Source organism: Lemur catta, chromosome 9 (assembly GCF_020740605.2).
Source record: "Lemur catta isolate mLemCat1 chromosome 9, mLemCat1.pri, whole genome shotgun sequence".
Taxonomy (NCBI): Eukaryota; Metazoa; Chordata; class Mammalia; order Primates; family Lemuridae; genus Lemur; species Lemur catta.
Window position 1 is genome coordinate 101,459,374 of NC_059136.1, and position 19,639 is coordinate 101,479,012.

At 40.0% G+C, this 19,639-nt stretch overlaps 1 protein-coding gene across 4 annotated transcripts in view; it reads left to right on the top strand.

Annotated features, from left to right (window-relative positions):
- Positions 1-19,639, top strand: part of PRKDC (protein kinase, DNA-activated, catalytic subunit) — a 170,844-nt gene that overhangs the window by 19,366 nt on the left and 131,839 nt on the right. For 3 of the 4 annotated variants that reach the window (XM_045560693.1, XM_045560695.1, XM_045560694.1), the window contains exons 11-21: positions 5,558-5,704; positions 7,462-7,626; positions 8,071-8,239; positions 8,568-8,617; positions 9,490-9,615; positions 10,782-10,934; positions 13,164-13,279; positions 13,618-13,777; positions 14,504-14,590; positions 15,030-15,149; positions 15,586-15,745. In XM_045560693.1, the coding sequence (XP_045416649.1) occupies positions 5,558-5,704; positions 7,462-7,626; positions 8,071-8,239; positions 8,568-8,617; positions 9,490-9,615; positions 10,782-10,934; positions 13,164-13,279; positions 13,618-13,777; positions 14,504-14,590; positions 15,030-15,149; positions 15,586-15,745 (1,453 nt within the window). Of the gene's footprint in view, positions 1-5,557; positions 5,705-7,461; positions 7,627-8,070; positions 8,240-8,567; positions 8,618-9,489; positions 9,616-10,781; positions 10,935-13,163; positions 13,280-13,617; positions 13,778-14,503; positions 14,591-15,029; positions 15,150-15,585; positions 15,746-19,639 lie in introns of those variants that run through there. The other variant, XM_045560696.1, reaches the window with a different exon arrangement.

A 19,639-nucleotide genomic window follows, 5' to 3' on the forward strand; every position in this document is an offset into this window, starting at 1 on the left:
TCTTGTACATGTATATCTAGATTTTTAGCAAGGCCTGGGAAATTTTCCTCAATTATATCTTCAAATAGCTTATCCAACCCTTGTGTATTTTCTTCTTCACTCTCAGGAATGCCGATAACTCTCACGTTAGGCTTCTTCACATAATCCCACATTTCTTGCAGACTCTGGTCTTTTCTCTTATTTCTTTGCTCTGTCTCTGTGACTGACTTATTTAATTGGAAAGTGTTATCTTTGATCTCTGAGATTCTTTCTTCTGTTTGATCTACCCTGCTCTTGAGGCTTTCCACTGTGTTTTGTAGTTCCCTGAATAAATTCTTCATTTCCAGGAGTTCGGTTTGATTTTTCTTTAATATTTCAATTTCTTTAGTGAATTTTTCTTCCAAGTCCTGGATATTTTTTGTGGTTTCTTTGTGTTGGTTATCCACTTTTTCTTGCATATCGTTCAGTTTTCTGATGGTCCATGTTTGAAATTCTTCTGTCATTTTGGTGTTCTGAGTTTGGTTAATGTCCATTGCTAGAGAGCTGGTGTTTCTTTTTGGGGGTGTGCTTTCCATTTGATTCTTCATACTTCCGGAGTTCTTTAGCTGATTCCTTCCCATCTGGATCAGCTGCTGCTTCGTGCCTTTAGATTTTGTTTGGATAATGACACGCCCTGTTTAGTCTCTGTGCCAGTAGGTAGTGTTTGTGGGTGAAATTTGACCACACCCTACATGATAATAATTCAGTAGATGCAGTAAAAGGGTGTGCAAAATGACCTCCCTGTCAGTAGATGGCGCTTGCTGGGAGGGGCAGACTGCAGTGTTGTTTTTAGGTCTTGTAACCGGCTCTCGTTCCTCTGGAGAGACACTCTAGTGCCTCAGGTGGTAGATGGGGCCCTGGGACTTCCAGGTGTGTCCTTATCCTGCACCTCAGTGGAGGCAGGTCAGGGAGTGAGTCTGGGCAGAGCTGGGTTGGGTGAGCCTGCCCTCAAGCTCCACAGTGCTGTTAGCAGGGGTCAAAGGTCTGTTCTCTGCTTCTGGGCAAAGCTACCAAGGAGGGGCTGGAGTGGGCCCGCTCAGCAGGAAAGTCTGCGCGTTGGGGTGAGACTGTCTGAGACCCGCAGTCTGGAGCAGGCCTTGCTCCTTTCCACCCTCCGCCACTCCGCAGTTTCTCCCGGGCCTCTGCCAGCAGGCAGGACCTCAAGCCAGTGGATCTCCTCTGGCTGTCATACAGGTCAGGAGGTTCCCTGCCCAGGATCGCAGACTGGGCTGGGCGCACGGCCTTCCCGTGAGAGGAGGGTTGCCCCTCAGGCACGCTGATCTGCCCCTGAAGGCACACACACTCAGTAGGGTCATTCACAAATAACCCTTCTGTGCCCCAGGGCAATGCGATGGAGGCCTGGGTGTGCGGGATCTGGTCTGCAAGCCTGTCCCCTGGGCCCTGGAGATCAGTCCCTGACCCTTCCAGGGAGAGGAGAGCTGGTCTCAAGTCACCCACAGGGTGCCCAGGCTGGGTCGGTGTCTCTCCGCCTCAGGATTTGCCCTGCTCTCCTGGAGTCACCAGGCAAGCAGCACCTGGGAGGGTTGCCGGGTAGGGAGCTCACAGTCTGAGTACCCCTCAGTCTGCTGTAGGTCCCCAAAAGGAGAGGTCTGGTTCCCTGCAGATGCCTCTGGGTGGTGGCTAAATTGTGTCTCTCGGCAGTGGCCGTTAGGCAAAGTGGGAGGGGAGAATGAAGCCATATGGCGCCTACCGATCTGCTCAGTCTATGGACTGGGAGGTGCCCCGAGGGAGATGGGAGCCTGGGGCCCTGTCCGCAAGAGGCTCACGGCTCACTGGCGGTGGCCGTCTCTGGGCTGGTGTGGGCAGGTCTCTCCGCTCAGGAGCCCACCAGCAGTCCAAAACGCAAGGGAGGGGAAATGTAGCTGCTCTACCTACCCTTGTCGCTGGTCTCCAAGTCTCTTGGGGGCCTCTCTCCTTCCAGTTCTCCTCCGCAGCTTGTTCATGTGGAGTCTCCTGTAGTTTCAGGCACTCTCCCTTCTGACCCTCGTCTGATCTATGTTCATCTGCCTATTTTTTTCACTTTCTTCTAAAATCTGTCTTTCTTGCACAGACACTCTGGCTGGCGGTTTTTCTCGTCTGCCATCTTGATCAGGACTCCCAATTTATCAGTTTTTAAACTGATTCCTCCTTTGTATGTCCTCTCTAAGAAATCTTTTTGCCTATCGCACAGTTTGAAAGATTTTCTGACATGTTTCTCTGAGAAGTTTATTTTTATTTATTTATTTTTTTTAACGGCTGGTCAAGTGAAGCAGTGGGAGTGGAGAAGGAACAAAGGAATCTATAACTGGTTGTGATCAATTAGTTGTAAACACCACTGCACTCAGACCAACCTCTTTAGGAAGTTCAGTAGTTTATAGTTTTAGCATTTACATTTAGGTCTGTAGTCCAACTTTTTTTTTTTGAGACAGGGTCTTAAACTTTGTTGCCCCAGGTAGAGTGCAGTGGCATCATCATAGCTCACTGCAACCTCAAACTCCTGGGCTCAAGCGATCCTTTTGCCTCAGCCTCCTGAGTACCTGGGACTACAGGTACATGCCACACCAGGCTAATTTTTCTGTTTTTTGTAGAGACAAGTTCTCACTCAGGCTGGTCTCGAACTCCTGACCTCAAGTGATCCTCCCGCCTCAGCCTCCCAAAGTGCTAGGATTACAGGCATGAGAGCCACCATACCCGACCCTGTGGTCCATTTTGAATTAGTTTTTGTGTATGGTGTAAAGTAAAGGTTGAAGTTGATTTTTCCCCAATTCGTTGGTTCTAGCACCATTTGTTAAAAAGACTCTTATTTCCCCATTGACTTACCTGTACACGTTTTTCAAAAATCGGTTGACCATCTATGTGTGGGTTGATTTCTAGACTCTCTAGTTTGTTCCATTCATATTTATGCCCATGCTTACAGCAGTATCCCACTGTTTTAATGATTCCAGCTTTATTTTTTTTATTTTTTGAGACAGAGTCTCTCTCTGTTGCCCGGGCTAGAGTGAGTGCCATGGCATTAGCCTCGCTCACAGCAACCTTAATCTCCTGGGCTTAAGCGATCCTACTGCCTCAGCCTCCTGAGTAGCTGGGACTATAGGCATGCGCCACCATGCCCGGCTAATTTTTTCTATGTGTATTTTTAGTTGGCCAGATAATTTGTTTCTATTTTTTAGTAGAGATGGGGTCTCGCTCTTGCTCAGGCTGGTCTCGAACTCCTGACCTCGAGCGATCCACCCGCCTCGGCCTCCCAGAGTGCTGGGATTACAGGTGTGAGCCACTGCGCCCGGCCTGATTCCAGCTTTATATTAAGTCTTGAAATTAGGTAGTGGATGTTCTCCATCTTCTTTCTTTTTCATTATTATTTTGCCTATTGTATGTGTATTTTTGAATTTAAACAACACTTCTGTGGAAAGAAATATTCCATTTTTCATTCTATAGCTTTACATAAAGTTCTTACGAAAAACATTGCAGGTTAGTTGCATATAAGTGAAAAAATGTAGAAGAGTACAAAGAAGACCACTAAAATCTTCTGAAATCCTACCACCAAGGAAAAAAAATCACTTACCATGCTGGTGACCCCCCCCCCTCTCTCTTTCTTTCCTACCTCCCTTCCTTGTTTTCCCTTTCCTCTTCAGGAGGAGGGAGTGAGGAGAGAGGAAGAGAGGTACCTTTACATCAAGGAGTATTCATAAAATTTTGGCTTAGGATTTTCTACTATGTTGGATATACTTTCCTGCCAGCACATTGAGATCTACATGGTTAATTTTCAAGGGAAGCATAATATATCATTATATTTATGAGTCATCATGTTTTAATCAATCCTCTATTGTTGAATAATTATTTTCAAGTCTTTACTATTATGTACAGAAAATAGTTGGATAAAAATGATAAAAAGAATGTCTGTTGGAAATACAATAATAGAAAATTAGTAATAGTTTAAGTGCTTACAAATAGTATATTTATAAAACAAAAAACTATACTGTAATTAATTAATTTGGCATTGTTTACTTCTTGAGAAACATGTTTATGGTGTTGTATTATTAGTCCACTTTGTGTTGCTATAAAGAAAATATCTGAAACTGGGTAATTTATAAAGAAAAGAGGTTTATTTGGCTCATGGTTCTACAGACTGTCCAAGCATGGTGCCAGTGTCTGCTTCAGGGAGCTTCCAGTCAAGGCAGAAGGCAGAGGGGGGGCAGGTGTGTCACCTGGCCAGAGAGGGAGCAAGAGAGAGAAGGGGGAGGTGCCACACCCCCTCATGGACTAATAGCAGGGACTCACTTACTCCTGTGAGGAGGGCACCAAGCCATTCTTGAGGGATCTGCTCCCGACACAGACATGTGCCCCTGGGCCCCGCCTCCAACACTGGGCATCAGATTTCAACATGAGGTTTAGAGGGGCCCAACGTCCAAATAATATTAGGCATGCTTTGTGAAAAAGGAAATTATGAAACAGTATGTATCATATTTGACCTTCTAAAATAAATGGGGAGCAAAGTACCTGGAAAGACAAAGCTGGATGGCTTTGGGTGGGCTTGGGCAGTATATTGGTAGGTTGGCAGTGGAAGGTGGATTTTTTTTTCTGCCTTTGATAATTATTTAGGTTCTTTCCATCCTTGATTTAGACAGTTTTTCTGCTGGTATGAGGAATGCTTTTTTGACTGCTTTTGTTAGTTCTTGCATTTAGGATGTTACTTAGTTGGGTAAATAGTGATATATTTGTTTCTCAGAGTACATTTTTCCCTAGCCTCACTTAATTTAAGCTTTACAGTTTATAGCTTATTTTTTCAAAAACTGAGATGCCTTATCTTTCTTTTAGATTGATAGTTCTAAACTGAACTCGTTGGCCACTTGATGGCTCTCATTCACTCTCTGGGGACAGATGATCTCTACAGACTGCTTTCTGCTTCATTAGGGAGCCTTAATTCAAAACCTGTTTTCTTATGCAGATTTCTTCCTGCATCTCCCTGGTCCCTTTCTCTGGGAAAATGCATCACATATCCCTATTTAAAAGACTGTCTTGGTCGGGCGTGGTGGCTCACGTCTGTAATCCTAGCACTCTGGGAGGCCGAGGTGAGAGGATTGCTCAAGGTTAGGAGTTCAAGACCAGCCTGAGCAAGAGCGAGACCCCATCTCTACTAAAAATAGAAAGAAATGATCTGGACAGCTAAAAAAATATATATTAAAAAACAATTAGCTGGGCATGGTGGCACATACCTGTAGTCCCAGCTACTCGGGAGGCTGAGGCAGAAGGATTACTTGAGCCTAGGAGTTTGAGGTTGGTGTGACTTAGGCTGATGCCATGGCACTCTAGCCCGGGTGACAGAACGAGACTCTGTATCAAAAAGAAAAAAAAGACTGTCTTTTCTGAACTTGATGGAGACTAAGCAAAACTGAAGCAAACGGTCTTTATAAGTAAAAGCAGTTGTATGTGAGTATAACAGTGTCTTAGTAAGAGCTATACAATTCTAGCTTTTTCATGTTTGTATAGATTTCTTTATTTTGCTGTTAAATATTTCTAAAAAGTAAATATGCAATTGCAGGTTTCTTTTATGGTGGCAAAAGATGCAGAAATGCATAAGAGTAAGCTGCAGTATTTTATGGAGCAGTTCTATGGAATCATCAGAAATGTGGATTCAAACAACAAGGAGTTATCCATTGCTATTCGTGGATATGGACTTTTTGCGGGAGTATGGCTCATTAATTTACTCTATTTAATCTTTTTGATTTCACTTGAGTGTTTAAAGGAATGTAATTTATTACATTTTTGAGTAGCATCTCATACTTGTGACAATACAGCTGATCCTTGAATGACATGAGTTTGAACTATGTGGATGTGGATTTTTTTGAAACAAATGCAGATCAAAAAATGCAGTGTTTGTGGGATGCAAAACCTGTACATAAGGAAGACTGATTTTTTCATCTACAGGGGTTCTGCAGGGCAGAATATATGCACAGATTTAGATATACTCAGGGTGGGGGATGTCCTGTAACCAACCTCCACGTATACTGAGGGGCAACTGTGTTACTGTCATTTGTTTTATTAGCACTTCTGGGTTTTTTCAGTGTCCACTATGTACCAGAATTCTGTATATGTGTTAAATATTCATAACTCTCCTACAAGCTGAGTATTAACTCTGTTGTACAGATGAGGAAACTGAGTCCCAGGGAACTTAGGAAACTTGTCAAAGGACACACAGAATTGACAGGTTCGAGCCCTAAATCTAAGTCTGAAGGCTAGAAACACCATGTTTTCCCCTCTGTGCTGTACTGCCCCTTATTTATAAAGTAAAATTGTAGCTGATTTCACTCAGAGTTTTAGAAAGAGAAGTTCATGTGACTGGAATATTTAAGAATATTAAGAATAACCCTAGTTACTTCCCTCTTAGTGGATCTCTGTGACTTCTACTTTATAGAGAAAATAGCTTCCTCCCTCTCTTCCTATAAATTTATCCATCAGTCTCTACTGTGTCTTTTTATTTTATTTTTATTTTTTATTTTTCAGAGATAGGGTCTCACTGTGTCCCCCACGCTGGTATGAAGTGGCATGATCATAGCTCACTGCAGCTGTGAACTTTTGGGCTGAAGTGGTCCTCCTGCCTCAGCCTCCTAAGTAGCTGGTACTACAGCCATGTACCACCTTGCCTGGCTAATTTTTTTTATTTTTGTAGAGATGGGGTCTCGCTATGTTGCCCAGGCTGGTCTCAAATTCCTGTGCTCAAGTGATCCCCCTGCCTCGGCCTCCCAAAGTGCTGGAATTACAGGCACGAGCCCCTGAACCCTGCCTCTCTCCCTTTTTTTTAATCGTCATCTCTGTTTGTCTCTGTCAGCTCCTTTAAATACGCTTAGGGCAGAAGAAACAGCACATGAGAAGGCTCAGAGGTAAAGGACAGCATGGGATTTTCCTTTTACATCCTGTGGTCTACGCAACCTCAGCTTGTCCCCGTGGCTAGGGCATGATAGACAAGCAAAGAGGGAGAGGATTGTGAAAGATAAACCAGTCAGATCCTTGAGGAGTCTGGATCAGGTTTGGAAGTCTAGAGAAGCCTTTGAAAAGTCTGAAATTGGGTAGTTGCAGTAACAGATTTAGGAGTTCAAAAAGATGGCCCTAGGTATGGTATAGCAGCGTGTCTCAGTTAGGTGGTGTCTTCTGGTCTCTCCTGTGAATGGCCAACCTTGGGGAGCAGAGACTGCCCCTCACTTGTCTTCGATCCCACTGTCTAGAGAGTGCCTCGTACCTATAACTGACAATGTTTAGAATGTGATTATGGGTTATTATAAAAAGTATCTTTATAAGATACTGCACTTTATATCTGTATTTCTTCTCAATTAAAAAGCTTGTTAATATTCAGTTTATAATCCCATGGCTTAACGTGACCCTGACACCTTAAATGCCATTATTTGATATTGATAAGATTGACGGACTTCTGCTTTACCCTTCCTAAAGCCTTGCAAGGTGGTAAATGCAAAAGATGTTGACTTCATGTACGTTGAGCTCATTCAGCGCTGCAAGCAGATGTTCCTCACTCAGACAGACACTGTTGATGACCATGTTTATCAGATGCCAAGTTTCCTCCAGTCTGTTGCAAGTGTCTTACTTTACCTTGACACAGTAAGTGAAATAGTTAAATTAAACTGAGCGCAATTTTAAATATTTGATCTTTTCTTCAAATATTTTGATGGGGTCATACAATGCATTTAGTGCAGGCAGTGTTGGGATCCACATGGTATTTTTAGTTAGTATTTTGTGTCAACAGAATTATCATGAAACTTGATATTTTTGTTATACAGAGCAGGGTTTTCTTACTCTTTCCATCTTTCTAAAAGATTAAGAATTGCCCCTTGGGTTAGAATTGCACCTTAAGACAGTTTTATTCTGATTTTTTTTTAGACAATCACAATAATAAACCTAATGCTTAGCAGAATAGATAATAAGCCATGTTTTCCACATATCTAACATATGTGTCTAATTCAGTTGTAATTACTTTGAATATTTGTATTGTTCCTATATTTATTTATTCCTTCCTCTAACTTAGTTCTTCTCCATTTCTGGTAGGTTCCTGAGGTGTACACTCCAGTTCTGGAGCATCTCATGGTGGTACAGATAGACAGTTTCCCACAGTATAGTCCCAAAATGCAGCTGGTGTGTTGCAGAGCCATAGTGAAAGTTTTCCTGGCCTTAGCAGAAAAAGGACCAGTTCTCTGGAATTGCATCAGTACTGTGGGTAAGTTTGCAATTCTTTCTTGTTTTTATGATGAATGATGAATAAATAACGTGTTATTTGATATAGGTAAAGAAAATCTGGTTGTCACATTCTTTCGTATCTTTGATGCTTTTCGATGAACTCCTAAATTCTGGGAGTTCATCTTCCATTTTTCATCCTTTTACTTCTGAATCTTAATAGTTCAAATTTTTAAACTAAAGATATTAAGAAACTTAGAAAAGAAATTGAGAGATAAAGTTAGGTTCCAAAAAATAATGACTATCATTTTTATTGAGTGGTTATATTTTCCAGTGTTTCGTTCATTTTTATTTTTATTTTCTTTTTTTAGTGCATCAGGGTTTAATCAGAATATGTTCTAAACCAGTGATCCTTCAAAAGGTAAATTCTGAATTTAATGTTTTTTGAAAATTAGTCTTTTATCACTGAAAGTTAGAGATGTTGCTGAGGTTTTATGTAAATATATAAAAGTAGCCTTTCTTGGTTGTTAGCCATGCCTTACATTTAGAAAAGTGTAGGATGTAATACCTTTACATTTTGTTAGGTAAATACACTTTTCCTAAGGTATGAAACATCTTTAAGCATAACTTTACTGTTATATACATTTTTACAAAAAGGAAATGTTTTCTCTCTTGAAACTCTGAAACAAAATGGATATTATGTGTATTATGGGAGGCATATCTTAGTTCCTAGAAACTACAGGAAATAGGTTGAGATGAGAGATTGAACTGTGTGAGAAAGTGAGATAGATTTCTCTCCCCTCCTCCCCCTTTACCCCTCTTACCCTCCCTCCTGTAAAAAAAAAAAGAATGAGATAAAATTTAGGGGTCCCCAATCTATGGTCAGTTGTATAATTATTTCATTATATATTACAATATAATAATAGAAATAAAGTGTACAATAAATGTAATGTGCTTGAGTCATCACAAAACCATCCCCTTGCTCCCCGTCTTCTGTGAAAATGGTTCCTGGTACCAAAAGGGTTGGGGGTTGCTGAAATGATTTATAACATTCGGTAGACAGCGTGTTGAAATGCTTGTGGGTGCATCTCAATTTTAGTCACAGAAGAGTCATAATTTTCTTTCAGCTTTTTATTATGCTTTCATAATACAGTATCTTCCTCAATATAATTATTTAGTCTCCCTGGGGGCAGCTGTTTTAACTTAGAAAATTCAGAAAATCAGCAAGTTCTGGCAGTGGTGCTGCTTTTGTGAATCCTCGGGCAGATATTGGCATGTTACCTCCCTTGTCAGGGTGCTGAGTCGGGATCTGAAGACCGTCGTGCCTTGGGGGAAGTCAGAACTGGCAAATGGAAAGTGCCCACCTACAAAGATTATGTGGATCTTTTTAGAAATCTCCTGAGCTGTGACCAGATGATGGTAAAATTTACAATTTGAAAGCCATGAAAGTACCCTACTTTCTGTCTTTATTAGTCTCCATAATGTTAGATTTAAGACCTATTTATTTCAGAATTACATTTTACAAACTTTCAAATGTTTTTTTAAAAACATGTACTTGAAATAATAAAAAATTAAACAGTCTAAGGACAGTTACAGCGAGACTAGAAAAAAAATGAGTTGAAAGGAACACAAACGTTTATAGTCCTCTTTTTGACATCAGTTAGTTACCGTTGCTGAATCCCCATTTTAGCTTTCAGTAGTAGGGCAGTACAGTGGATGCTACATTGTTCTTTCTAATAGGTCCAACCTTTTAGGTAACAAAACACATTAATATTAATAGTATTGTCACCATACAAGAGCTATTCTCTTTTTCTTATTTTTTTTTCTTTTTTTTCCCTCACCCACCACTTCTGTATTCTCTTTTATTTGTTAAAGATGAAGATAAATCCAGTAGGTTTAGTAGGTATGAAGAGGATTGGTGCACAGCATTATTTACATCACTTACGATTAGAATAACACCTCCTACCTAATATGTTTCTAGCAGATGTTTCTTTTGTGTCTACTTTAACCCAGGTGGTGGCTAGTATTTTAATACATACCTTGACTAAGCATTAATAGCCTAGGACAAGCTATTCTTGTCAATAGATGATTCTTATGAGAAGTCTTAGGCATTTTTTAGTTTTTTTCTTACTGACATAAAATAGTGTAGCAGTTGGTAGTAATTTTACTCAAATGTATCTTTTTTGTGTGTGATGTTAGATATTCCTATATTTTGAGGTTAAGTCCTGTAAAATATTTGAATGAGTATAGGCAGAGTAATTGGCCTGTAATTTTGGAATGGTAGAATAGGCTCACTTTTAAAGAAATGATACATTATGTTTTTAATGGAGATATATATATATAATTTTTTTATCTATGTATATGTGGATAAATCATAAAATGATGCTGTCATAAGGTAGGAAGGTATCTAAATTTTGCAGCTTGAAAACTTCCAGGTAAGTCTGCTACAGTTTATATATCAATGTTTCCGTAATATATAAATATACGTGTGTGTGTGTGTGTGTGTGTGTGTATTAATGCTGATAAAATATACTAATACTTTTTTGCATAGGATTTTGAGGTTTATTATTTTTCTTTATTTGAAGGATTCTATCATAGCAGATGAAGCATTTTTCTTTGTGAATTCCTCCCTTCAAAGTCTGAACCGTTTACTGTATAATGAATTTGTAAAATCTGTTTTGAAGATTGTCGAGAAATTGGATCTTACACTAGAAACACAGATGGTTGGGGAACAAGAGGTTAGCAGTTTTTGTCAATAATTTCGCATCATTTTTATACTAACTCTCTTTGCATGTAAATATTGAGTGGATAATAGCACATTTGTATGGGACTGAAGAAAGTTGGTTTCTTCAGAATTATGTGCCATTGATACTTTTCTATTGGATGTGGCCTAATATATAGAAAATGTTATTACTGGATTGTTCTAAAAGTAATTTATATGTTTAATATGTTAAAACAATTTTTTTGAAAAAATTGTTTACTAGGCTTGTTTATTTCTCATTCCTTAGCAATAGTGAAGAGTGATATACATCTTATTTTGCAGAGAAGTGACTTTTTGCAGTATGATAGGGAAGGTTGGGGTTCCTCTTATTTAGAGTTAAGGAAACTCCAAATTGAGGTATAAAGTGTCAAATGTATTTTTTTTTTGAGACAGAGTCTCGCTGTGTTGCTCAGGCTAGCGTGAGTGCCGTGGCGTCAGCCTAGCTCACAGCAACCTCAAACTCCTGGGCTTAAGCGATCCTCCTGCCTCAGCCTCCCGAGTAGCTGGGACTACAGGCATGCGCCACCATGCCCGGCTAATTTTTTCTATATATATATATTTTAGTTGGCCAGATAATTTGTTTCTATTTTTAGTAGAGACGGGGTCTTGCTCAGGCTGGTCTCGAACTCCTGACCTCGAGCAATCCACCCGCCTCAGCCTCCCAGAGTGCTAGGATTACAGGCGTGAGCCACCGCGCCCGGCCTCAAATGTATTTTCGAGGTAGTAGAATGTAGATAATAGGCAGAGAAAGAAGAAAGTGCCCTCTTTTTTCTGTACCCAGTGTTCCTAGTCTGGGTAAAAAGGTAAGTCATGGTTTAAAGTTGCCAGCTAGGAGCTGCCCTGCTACTGTCTGAGGAGTTTATAGGAACCAGAAGCCATGGTATGGAGGCTCATGGGAAAGGCCCGAGTTCCACTGGAAAACATCTGGCTTGCTTTCGAGCACAGTGATTTTTTTAAGACTAGGTTGTGCTCATTAGGATTTGTGTGTATGTACTTCCACTACAATCCTGTGAAGTTAGAGGAGATGATGGGGAGGATATGCAGAGGATAAAGAAAAGAAACAGGACAAGGCTATGGCCACGCTGGCTTTGGTGCACTTGTAATGTTCTATTTTTTTATGCTGGGTGATAGGAACACCAGTATGTGTTTGATTGCTTTCTGTGCTTTGTGTATATCTAAAATAATTTTAGTTTTAAAAAACTTGCCAAAAGGTACTTGTTGAAACTTCCTGGAACTATGTCAGTCAACAGATTTGCATTTTAGAAAATGTGTCTATCGTCCCTGGTGTCTTTAGTGGCTTCCCTTTCTCCTCTGTTTCCTGCCCTTCTTGCTTCCTTCCAGTAGGTCAGCTATGCCTCTGTTATCACGTCCCAAATACACCTGGTCTCCAGCCTAATCCTCCTTTATTGGTTCCTACTGTGTATTTCCAACCACTTGTTTAACATTCAAATTTGAATACACGATTGTATTTGACAACACAGATTTGGTGAATAAACTTAGTATGTTTAAAATTCAACTTCAGGCTGAGTGCAGTGGCTTAGGCCTATAGTTCCAGGATTTTGGGAGGCAGGAGGATCAATCACTTGAGGCCCAGAGTTTGAGACCAGCCTGGGCAACATAGTGAGACCCTGTCTCTACAAAAAATAGAAAAATTAGCCGGGTGTGGTGGCTTGTACCTGTAGTCCCAGCTACTTAAGAGACTGAAGCAGAGGGATTGCTTGAGCCCAGGAGTTCAAGGTTATAGTCACTATATAGTCATGATCATGCCACTGAACTCCAGCCTAGGTGACAGAGCAAGACCTGTCTCTAAAATTAAAAACAAAATGAAACAAAAACCTGAACTTCATATACTTCCCCCCAAATCATATTTTTCATTTGTCTTATTACTGTTAATTATTCCTCTATTTCTCAGCTTGAAATCACCAAGTCACCTTTTGAAATTCTACCTCTGTCATGGCATTATTGCTAGCTCCTTCAAGAAGTGCTACCCCTGGTATTTTTGTATTTGTCCTAATCTTTCATCACTTCCTGTAAGTCCCATCCTTCTTATCAAACTGTGAGCCCTTGAGGACCCGTCTCTGTCTTTCTCATTTTGTATATTTCATCACAGCATCAGGCCTTGACCATGATGTCAGTTGGAAAGTTATTTCTTGAATGATTTATGATTGAATGGTACAATGTTTGTTTGGTACAATTAATTTTTAAGGATGGAGATGAAGCTACTGGTGTCTTAGTGATCCCAACTTCAGATCCAGCTGCAAACCTGCATCCTGCTAAACCTAAAGATTTTTCAGCTTTCATTAACCTGGTGGAGTTTTGCAGGTATTTTGTAAAATTCTAATTATTTAAGAGTGAAAATTATCAGTTATTGGCTATAATATAGGAAATACCCTTATATAGATATAAGAAATGAAATATTAATAGTGAAAGATAAACTCACTTATATAGACCTTTAAAATATATCTAAATCTACCAGTATAGAATTTTTTTTTAATGTTTAAAAGATCTTCAGGTAGAGAAAAATGGAATATAGATATACCTAAAAATTTTGTATAAATGGAATTGTAGTCCGTAATTGTTTATGTCCCTTATAATTATAAAGCTGAATAAAAATTAGTATAATAAAAATTTCTGCCTTAAGCTTTAATTTGTTTTTGCAGAGAGATTCTGCCTGAGAAACAAGTAGGATTTTTTGAACCATGGGTGTACTCATTTGCATATGAATTAGTTCTGCAGTCGGTGCGGTTGCCCCTCATCAGTGGTTTCTACAAATTGCTTTCTATTGCAGTGAGAAATGCCAAGAAAATAAAATATTTTGAGGTGAGTTTTTTTTTTGAGGACATTGAATATTCCTATATTATTTTAGATTGCATGAACATATATAAATGCATTATAAAATATGTTTTATGTTATAAAAATTATGACATGCAGTTTTAAAGTCTACTAACTTTATTTTATGTGTTTTTAAAAATTGATATGTAAGTGGCATTTGGATGACACTCTTAAAAAAGTTAGTGGCATTTTCCACCCTGATTTTCAAGCACCTGGCTCATTGTGTAAGATGAGCAGGGCTTCTCAAAGTGTGGTCCTGGGACCAGCAGCATTGAGCACTACTTGGGAAGTCTCAGGCCTTCTTCAGACTTAACCTGTCACAAAGCCTGGGGGCAGGACTCAGCCATCTGTGCGTAAGCCGCAGGTGATCCTGGTGCCCAGTGAGGTTTGGGAACAACTGGGTTAGCACTGTGGTGGTGCCAGTCAGGCATGTGAGGAGCCCGCCTGGGTAATTAGAGGGTGAGACGGGAAGGGGGATGTGGACTTAGCCGTGCCCATGGCTTTTGACAGTTGTCCACCTTCCCTCCCCTCTCTCTGTTCTGACTGGCTTCTGCCTTGGAATGTCCTCCAAGCCAATTCTCCTTCTTCTCTGCTCTAGATATTGGTAAAGTGAAACAGATTTATCCCTTCGAAAATAGGCTGGAAACTGGTGGATTAGGTTACAGAATCACCTGACTCTTGCTCAGTGTACTAATTTGCTATTTTATTTGACAGGGAGTTAGTCCAAAGAGTTCGAAACAGTCTCCTGAGGACCCAGAAAAGTATGCTTGCTTTGCTTTATTTGCAAAATTTGGTAAAGAGGTAATTTTAAATGATTTATCTAAATGTTATCATGGGCTCTTTTTAAATGAATGTTATTGAAAAAATTGTGATCATAAATGATTTAATTATTTGGAAATTGGTTTGTTAAATCTAGATTGGGAATGAAGTCTTAAAAAAAACTAACGGGAAATTAGTGTGCTTCAAAAGTCCCTTGAATTTTCTTAAAGTAATTCAATTGAATGATGACAACTCAAAATTAAATAAATTCTTTGGTTTTTCCATATAGTGGGAATAAAGTACTTCAACAAATTAACTTTTTCTAGAGGTCAGTGCTTAATTTGTCAGTGAATACACTCATGTCAAATAAGGCTACATGCCCATTTTTTGTATTTGAAAATCGGGCAGATAATTTTTAATTGATTTTCAAATTGTGGGCTCTATTCAGGTACACAGCCTTGTTTTCTTCTTTCTTGTTAAGGTAGCAGTCAAGATGAGGCAATACAAAGATGAACTTTTGGCCTCCTGTTTGACCTTTGTTCTGTCCCTGCCACATGATGTCATTGAACTTGATGTTAGAGCCTATGTTCCTGCATTGCAGGTAGGTACATCGTCTCCAGCAAAGCTGTCTCCTGGTCAGTGTGGTGTTTCCTAGAGAATGTGGAAACTCCAAGGTTTTGCCCGGCAGTCTCAGCAGGTGCCTGCCTGGCAGGCACACCTGGCTCAAGTTTTGCTACTGCCACTTACTAGCTCTGGGACTTGAGACACTTGACTTGGTGTCTCTGAGCTTCCTTTGGAGGCTGATGAGAATTAAACCTTGCGTGTGTTGAGAGTCTGCAGTATACCACAAGCCGTATAGACTGGTGCTGCTTGTTTTCCTCATGATCACCTGGACTGCACCCTCTTCCCTCCAGCAGTGTCTGGTGTTCCAGCAATAGAAAGCCACAGTAGTTAGAAACCACAGTAAATTGTTGTGGTTTTCATTAAGTCTTATTATTCCCTGCATTTCAGTTTACCTTGTTTGTATTAACGTGTAGATGGCCTTCAAACTGGGCCTGAGCTATGCCCCGTTGGCGGAAGTTGGCCTGAATGCTCTAGAAGAGTGGACAGTTTACATCCCGCAACGTGTAATTCAGCCTTATTATAAAGACATTCTCCCCTGTCTTGATGGATATCTGAAGACTTCAGCCTTTTCAGGTAAGGCTTAGAAGAATTGGGATGTATATAATAATTAACTCGGCAATGCGATAACTATAGCAGGACTGTATTTTTTAACTTCCGAAATTTGAACCCAACATGCTCAAAATATGTTTGGTATTTTTGTAATCTCTCCAATTCATCTCAATATAATTGGGCTGATAGGAAATATAATCGATGCATTAAAACTATTTTTCATTTTACTTACTTATATTCTACTAGGATTTATAAAATTTTCAAGGACAGGACTCTGTTGTAAATATCTCGAACCCCTTATGGCTCCTAATACACTGCCTTGTAAAACACTTTTGTTGAATAAGTCAATCAGTAGTTAAAACCATCAGAAAATTCCATAGTCATTTTATGTTCTGACTTAATTTCACTTGATTTTTGTTGGCTTTTAAAGTGTAACTGATGAAGCTGTGATGGTAGCCAGTTAAGAAGAATTGGAAAAAAAAATCATAGAAGAAATGGGTTTGGGAAAAGATCCAAAGGAAAAAAACCATCTGGCCAGGCAAAAATATTTCTATTCAAGAAAAAATAGTATTTATAGTGAAGGGGACAGATTTACTTAAACCAGGATGAAAAGGGATGTTGTCATCAGATGTAAGCAAAAAGAAAGTTTCAGCTGGGGGAAAGACTGAAGTATTTGTGAGAATTTAAACTTTACTTTCTTCAAAGTAGATATCAAGTATTAATTCATGAAGTTTTACCCTAAGTCATCATTTTATTGTTAAACTTAAATTTTGTTCGCTTGGAAGCATTAGTGAAGGTTGTGTGACAGATTTCATTCACGGTGTCTGGTTTTTGTTATACCCTCAATACATATGCAGAGTTCATGAAGGAAGAGTCAACATTTTGGAAGATTTTTACATAAATCTTGGTAATAACAAGTGTGTTTTAGAGATAAAAACTATAAACTAGTTAACCTTTATAACTTAGGCTTTTAAAATTCACATTATGTAAAGAATACTGCTATTTGAGTAGTTCCCCCAAAATATATTACTTTTTGGGGAAAAATATATCACTTAAAAAAAAGAATGCAAATATCTGATAGCAAATATCTTTTTTTTTTTTTTTTTTGAGACAGAGTCTCACTTAGTTGCCCAGGCTAGAGTGAGTGCCGTGGCATCGGCCTAGCTCACAGCAACCTCAGACTCCTGGGTTTAAGCAATCCTACTGCCTCAGCCTCCCCAGTAGCTGGGACTACAGGCATGCGCCACCATGCCCGGCTAATTTTTTTTTTATATATGTTTTTTAATTGGCCAGATAATTTCTTTCTATTTTTAGTAGAGACGGGGTCTCGCTCTTGCTCAGGCTGGTCTCGAACTCCTGACCTCAAGCAATCCACCCGCCTCGGCCTCCCAGAGTGCTAGGATTACAGGCATGAGCCACCGCGCCCAGCCGACAAATATCTTTGTAGTACTTTTATTTCCGTTTTTAAATTAATTCTGTTAATTAACTCACTGAAAAGATTTGTGTTTGTTTTAAATTAATAAAAGAGATTACTATGTTTTAAGCAAAGGATTTGCCTGTTGGTAAATATGTATACTCTAGGTCATTTGACAGTAGGGAAAAGTAGAAACTAAGAAAATTAGATGATAAACGAAATTCATCATTTTAAAGACTACAGTTTTTAGTAACTTTTTGATGTGTCAGGCGCGGTGGCTCACGCCTGTAATCCTAGCACTCTGGGGGGCCGAGGCGGGTGGATCGCTCGAGGTCAGGAGTTCGAGACCAGCCTGAGCAAGAGTGAGACCCCGTCTCTACTAAAAAAAATAGACAGAAATTATCTGGCCAACTAAAAATATATATAGAAAAAATTAGCCGGGCATGGTGGTGCATGCCTGTAGTCCCAGCTACTCGGAAGGCTGAGGCAGGAGGATCGCTTAAGCCCAGGAGTTTGAGGTTGCTGTGAGCTAGGCTGACGCCACGGCACTCACTCTAGCCCGGGCAACAGAGTGAGACTCTGTCTCAAAAAAAACCAAAAAAAACAAACTGTTTGATGTGTCAAACTTCTAGAACAGTTTCATTAATAGTAAAAAGAACTCCTATGTACTCTACCCAGATTCGCCAGTTATTAAGATTTTGTATCATTTATGTTGTCATTGCATGTACTTTATATATTGAATGATTATATGTGTGTGTATGTATATTTATACATGACATTTTTTTCTGAACCCTTTGTGAGTAAGCTGCAGTCGTCATGAATCTTTACACCTACATACTTCATCGTGTATTTCTTAAGAGTGGGGACATTCTTTTACATAACCGTGGTATCATCAAAATCAGGAAAATAATATGGATACACACTCTTATCATCTACAGTACATGCAGATGCAGATTTTTCAGTTGTCCCATTAATTTCTTTTTTAGCTATATTTTTCCAGGTTCGGAATCCAATCTAAGATCATGCTTTGCATTTAGTTGTCATAACTGTTCAGCCTCCTTTAACGTGGGATCGTTCTTCAACCTTTCTTAGTTCTCATGACCTTGATATTTGTGAAGGTTACAGGCCAGTTATTTTGTAGAATGTCCTTCAATGTGGGTTCCAGTGATGTTTCTTGATGATGAGATTCTGACTATGCCCTTTTGGCGGAAATGCTCAGAACTGATGCTGGGTGCTCTTCAGGGCACTTCATGGCAGGTGGTACCATCGCCGTTCGTGCTCATTCTGCACATTTGGTCAGCATGTGTCTGCACTATCTTTTTGTAGTTGCAAGGTTACTATTTTCCCCTCTTTGTGAGGCCCTCTCCCTCTCCGCTTCCTGAAGCGATCAGTCCTGAGGTGTCAGGTGGTGCAGAGGAAGGTGGGCTCTGGGAAGGGGAGGGCCGTGGTGCTCCCATGATTGTGAAGAGTGTGTCCCCCAGGGAGCAGCCTGGTGGAGTCAGAGCCAAAGCAGGGTGGAGCACCCATGTGTTGGGACAGCCGTGTGAGGTGGGGGTCCAGGCAGGATGAAGAGGGCAATAGAGTAGTAATTTGGCTACGTATGGGAGATTGCACAAATAAATACACTGAGGATAATGAAAGCTGAGTTTCTCGCTATCAAAGTGAGCTACAAGTCCAGAAAGAACCGGAATGAAGCCTGGGAAGTTGGATTGGAAGCGGATGTGTCAGTGTGAACTCACTGTCCTCCTTCTCTCTGCCCCTCGTTACATATATGCATACATATGTGGATGCCTATAAATAAACGTAGAAATAGACATGAGACTGTGCTTGTGTGTAACACGTGTGTATATATTCAAGTTCTGTCCCCTAAAGGCCTGCCTGGGACTGTGGTACCTTAATACTAATGAGCAAACCTGGTGCCCGGGTCATGGCTTCCAAATGTCATGGCTTCCAAATGAACTCCTTGGCTCAAGCCTGGGACTGGAAATATACACCATAAACCTAGAATATTGTGTTTTCTGGAGTATCCAGAAAACAAGGAATTATGTAAAGAATGGTGAGGGAAATGTCACAGGCAAAGTTGGGGATAATTTGAGCATCAAAATAAATAATTCTAGAAACAGATTGTAATCCATTGAATCAAATAGGAAGCAGTGAGCATGTGTGGTTATAAATGAGTAATGATTAAATGAGTAAGTTGAAAGTTTCTTAATGTTTTCTATTGCTGTGTAGTAAGTTAACAAAAACTTAGCCTAAAATAACACCCGTTTGTATATAAAATATTATAGTTCTGTTGGTCAGAAGTCCAGGTGGTCGGCTGGGCGCTCTGCTCAGGCCCTCCTAAGGCTGAAACGGGCATGTTGGCCCAGCCAAGCTCTTACCTGGAAACTCTGGGTAAGAATCTATCTCCTGGCTTATTCGGGTTGTTGGCAGGATTCAGTTCCACAGAGTTGGAGGACTGAGGTTCCTGTTCCTTGCTGACTATTAGCTGGGGGTGATGCTCA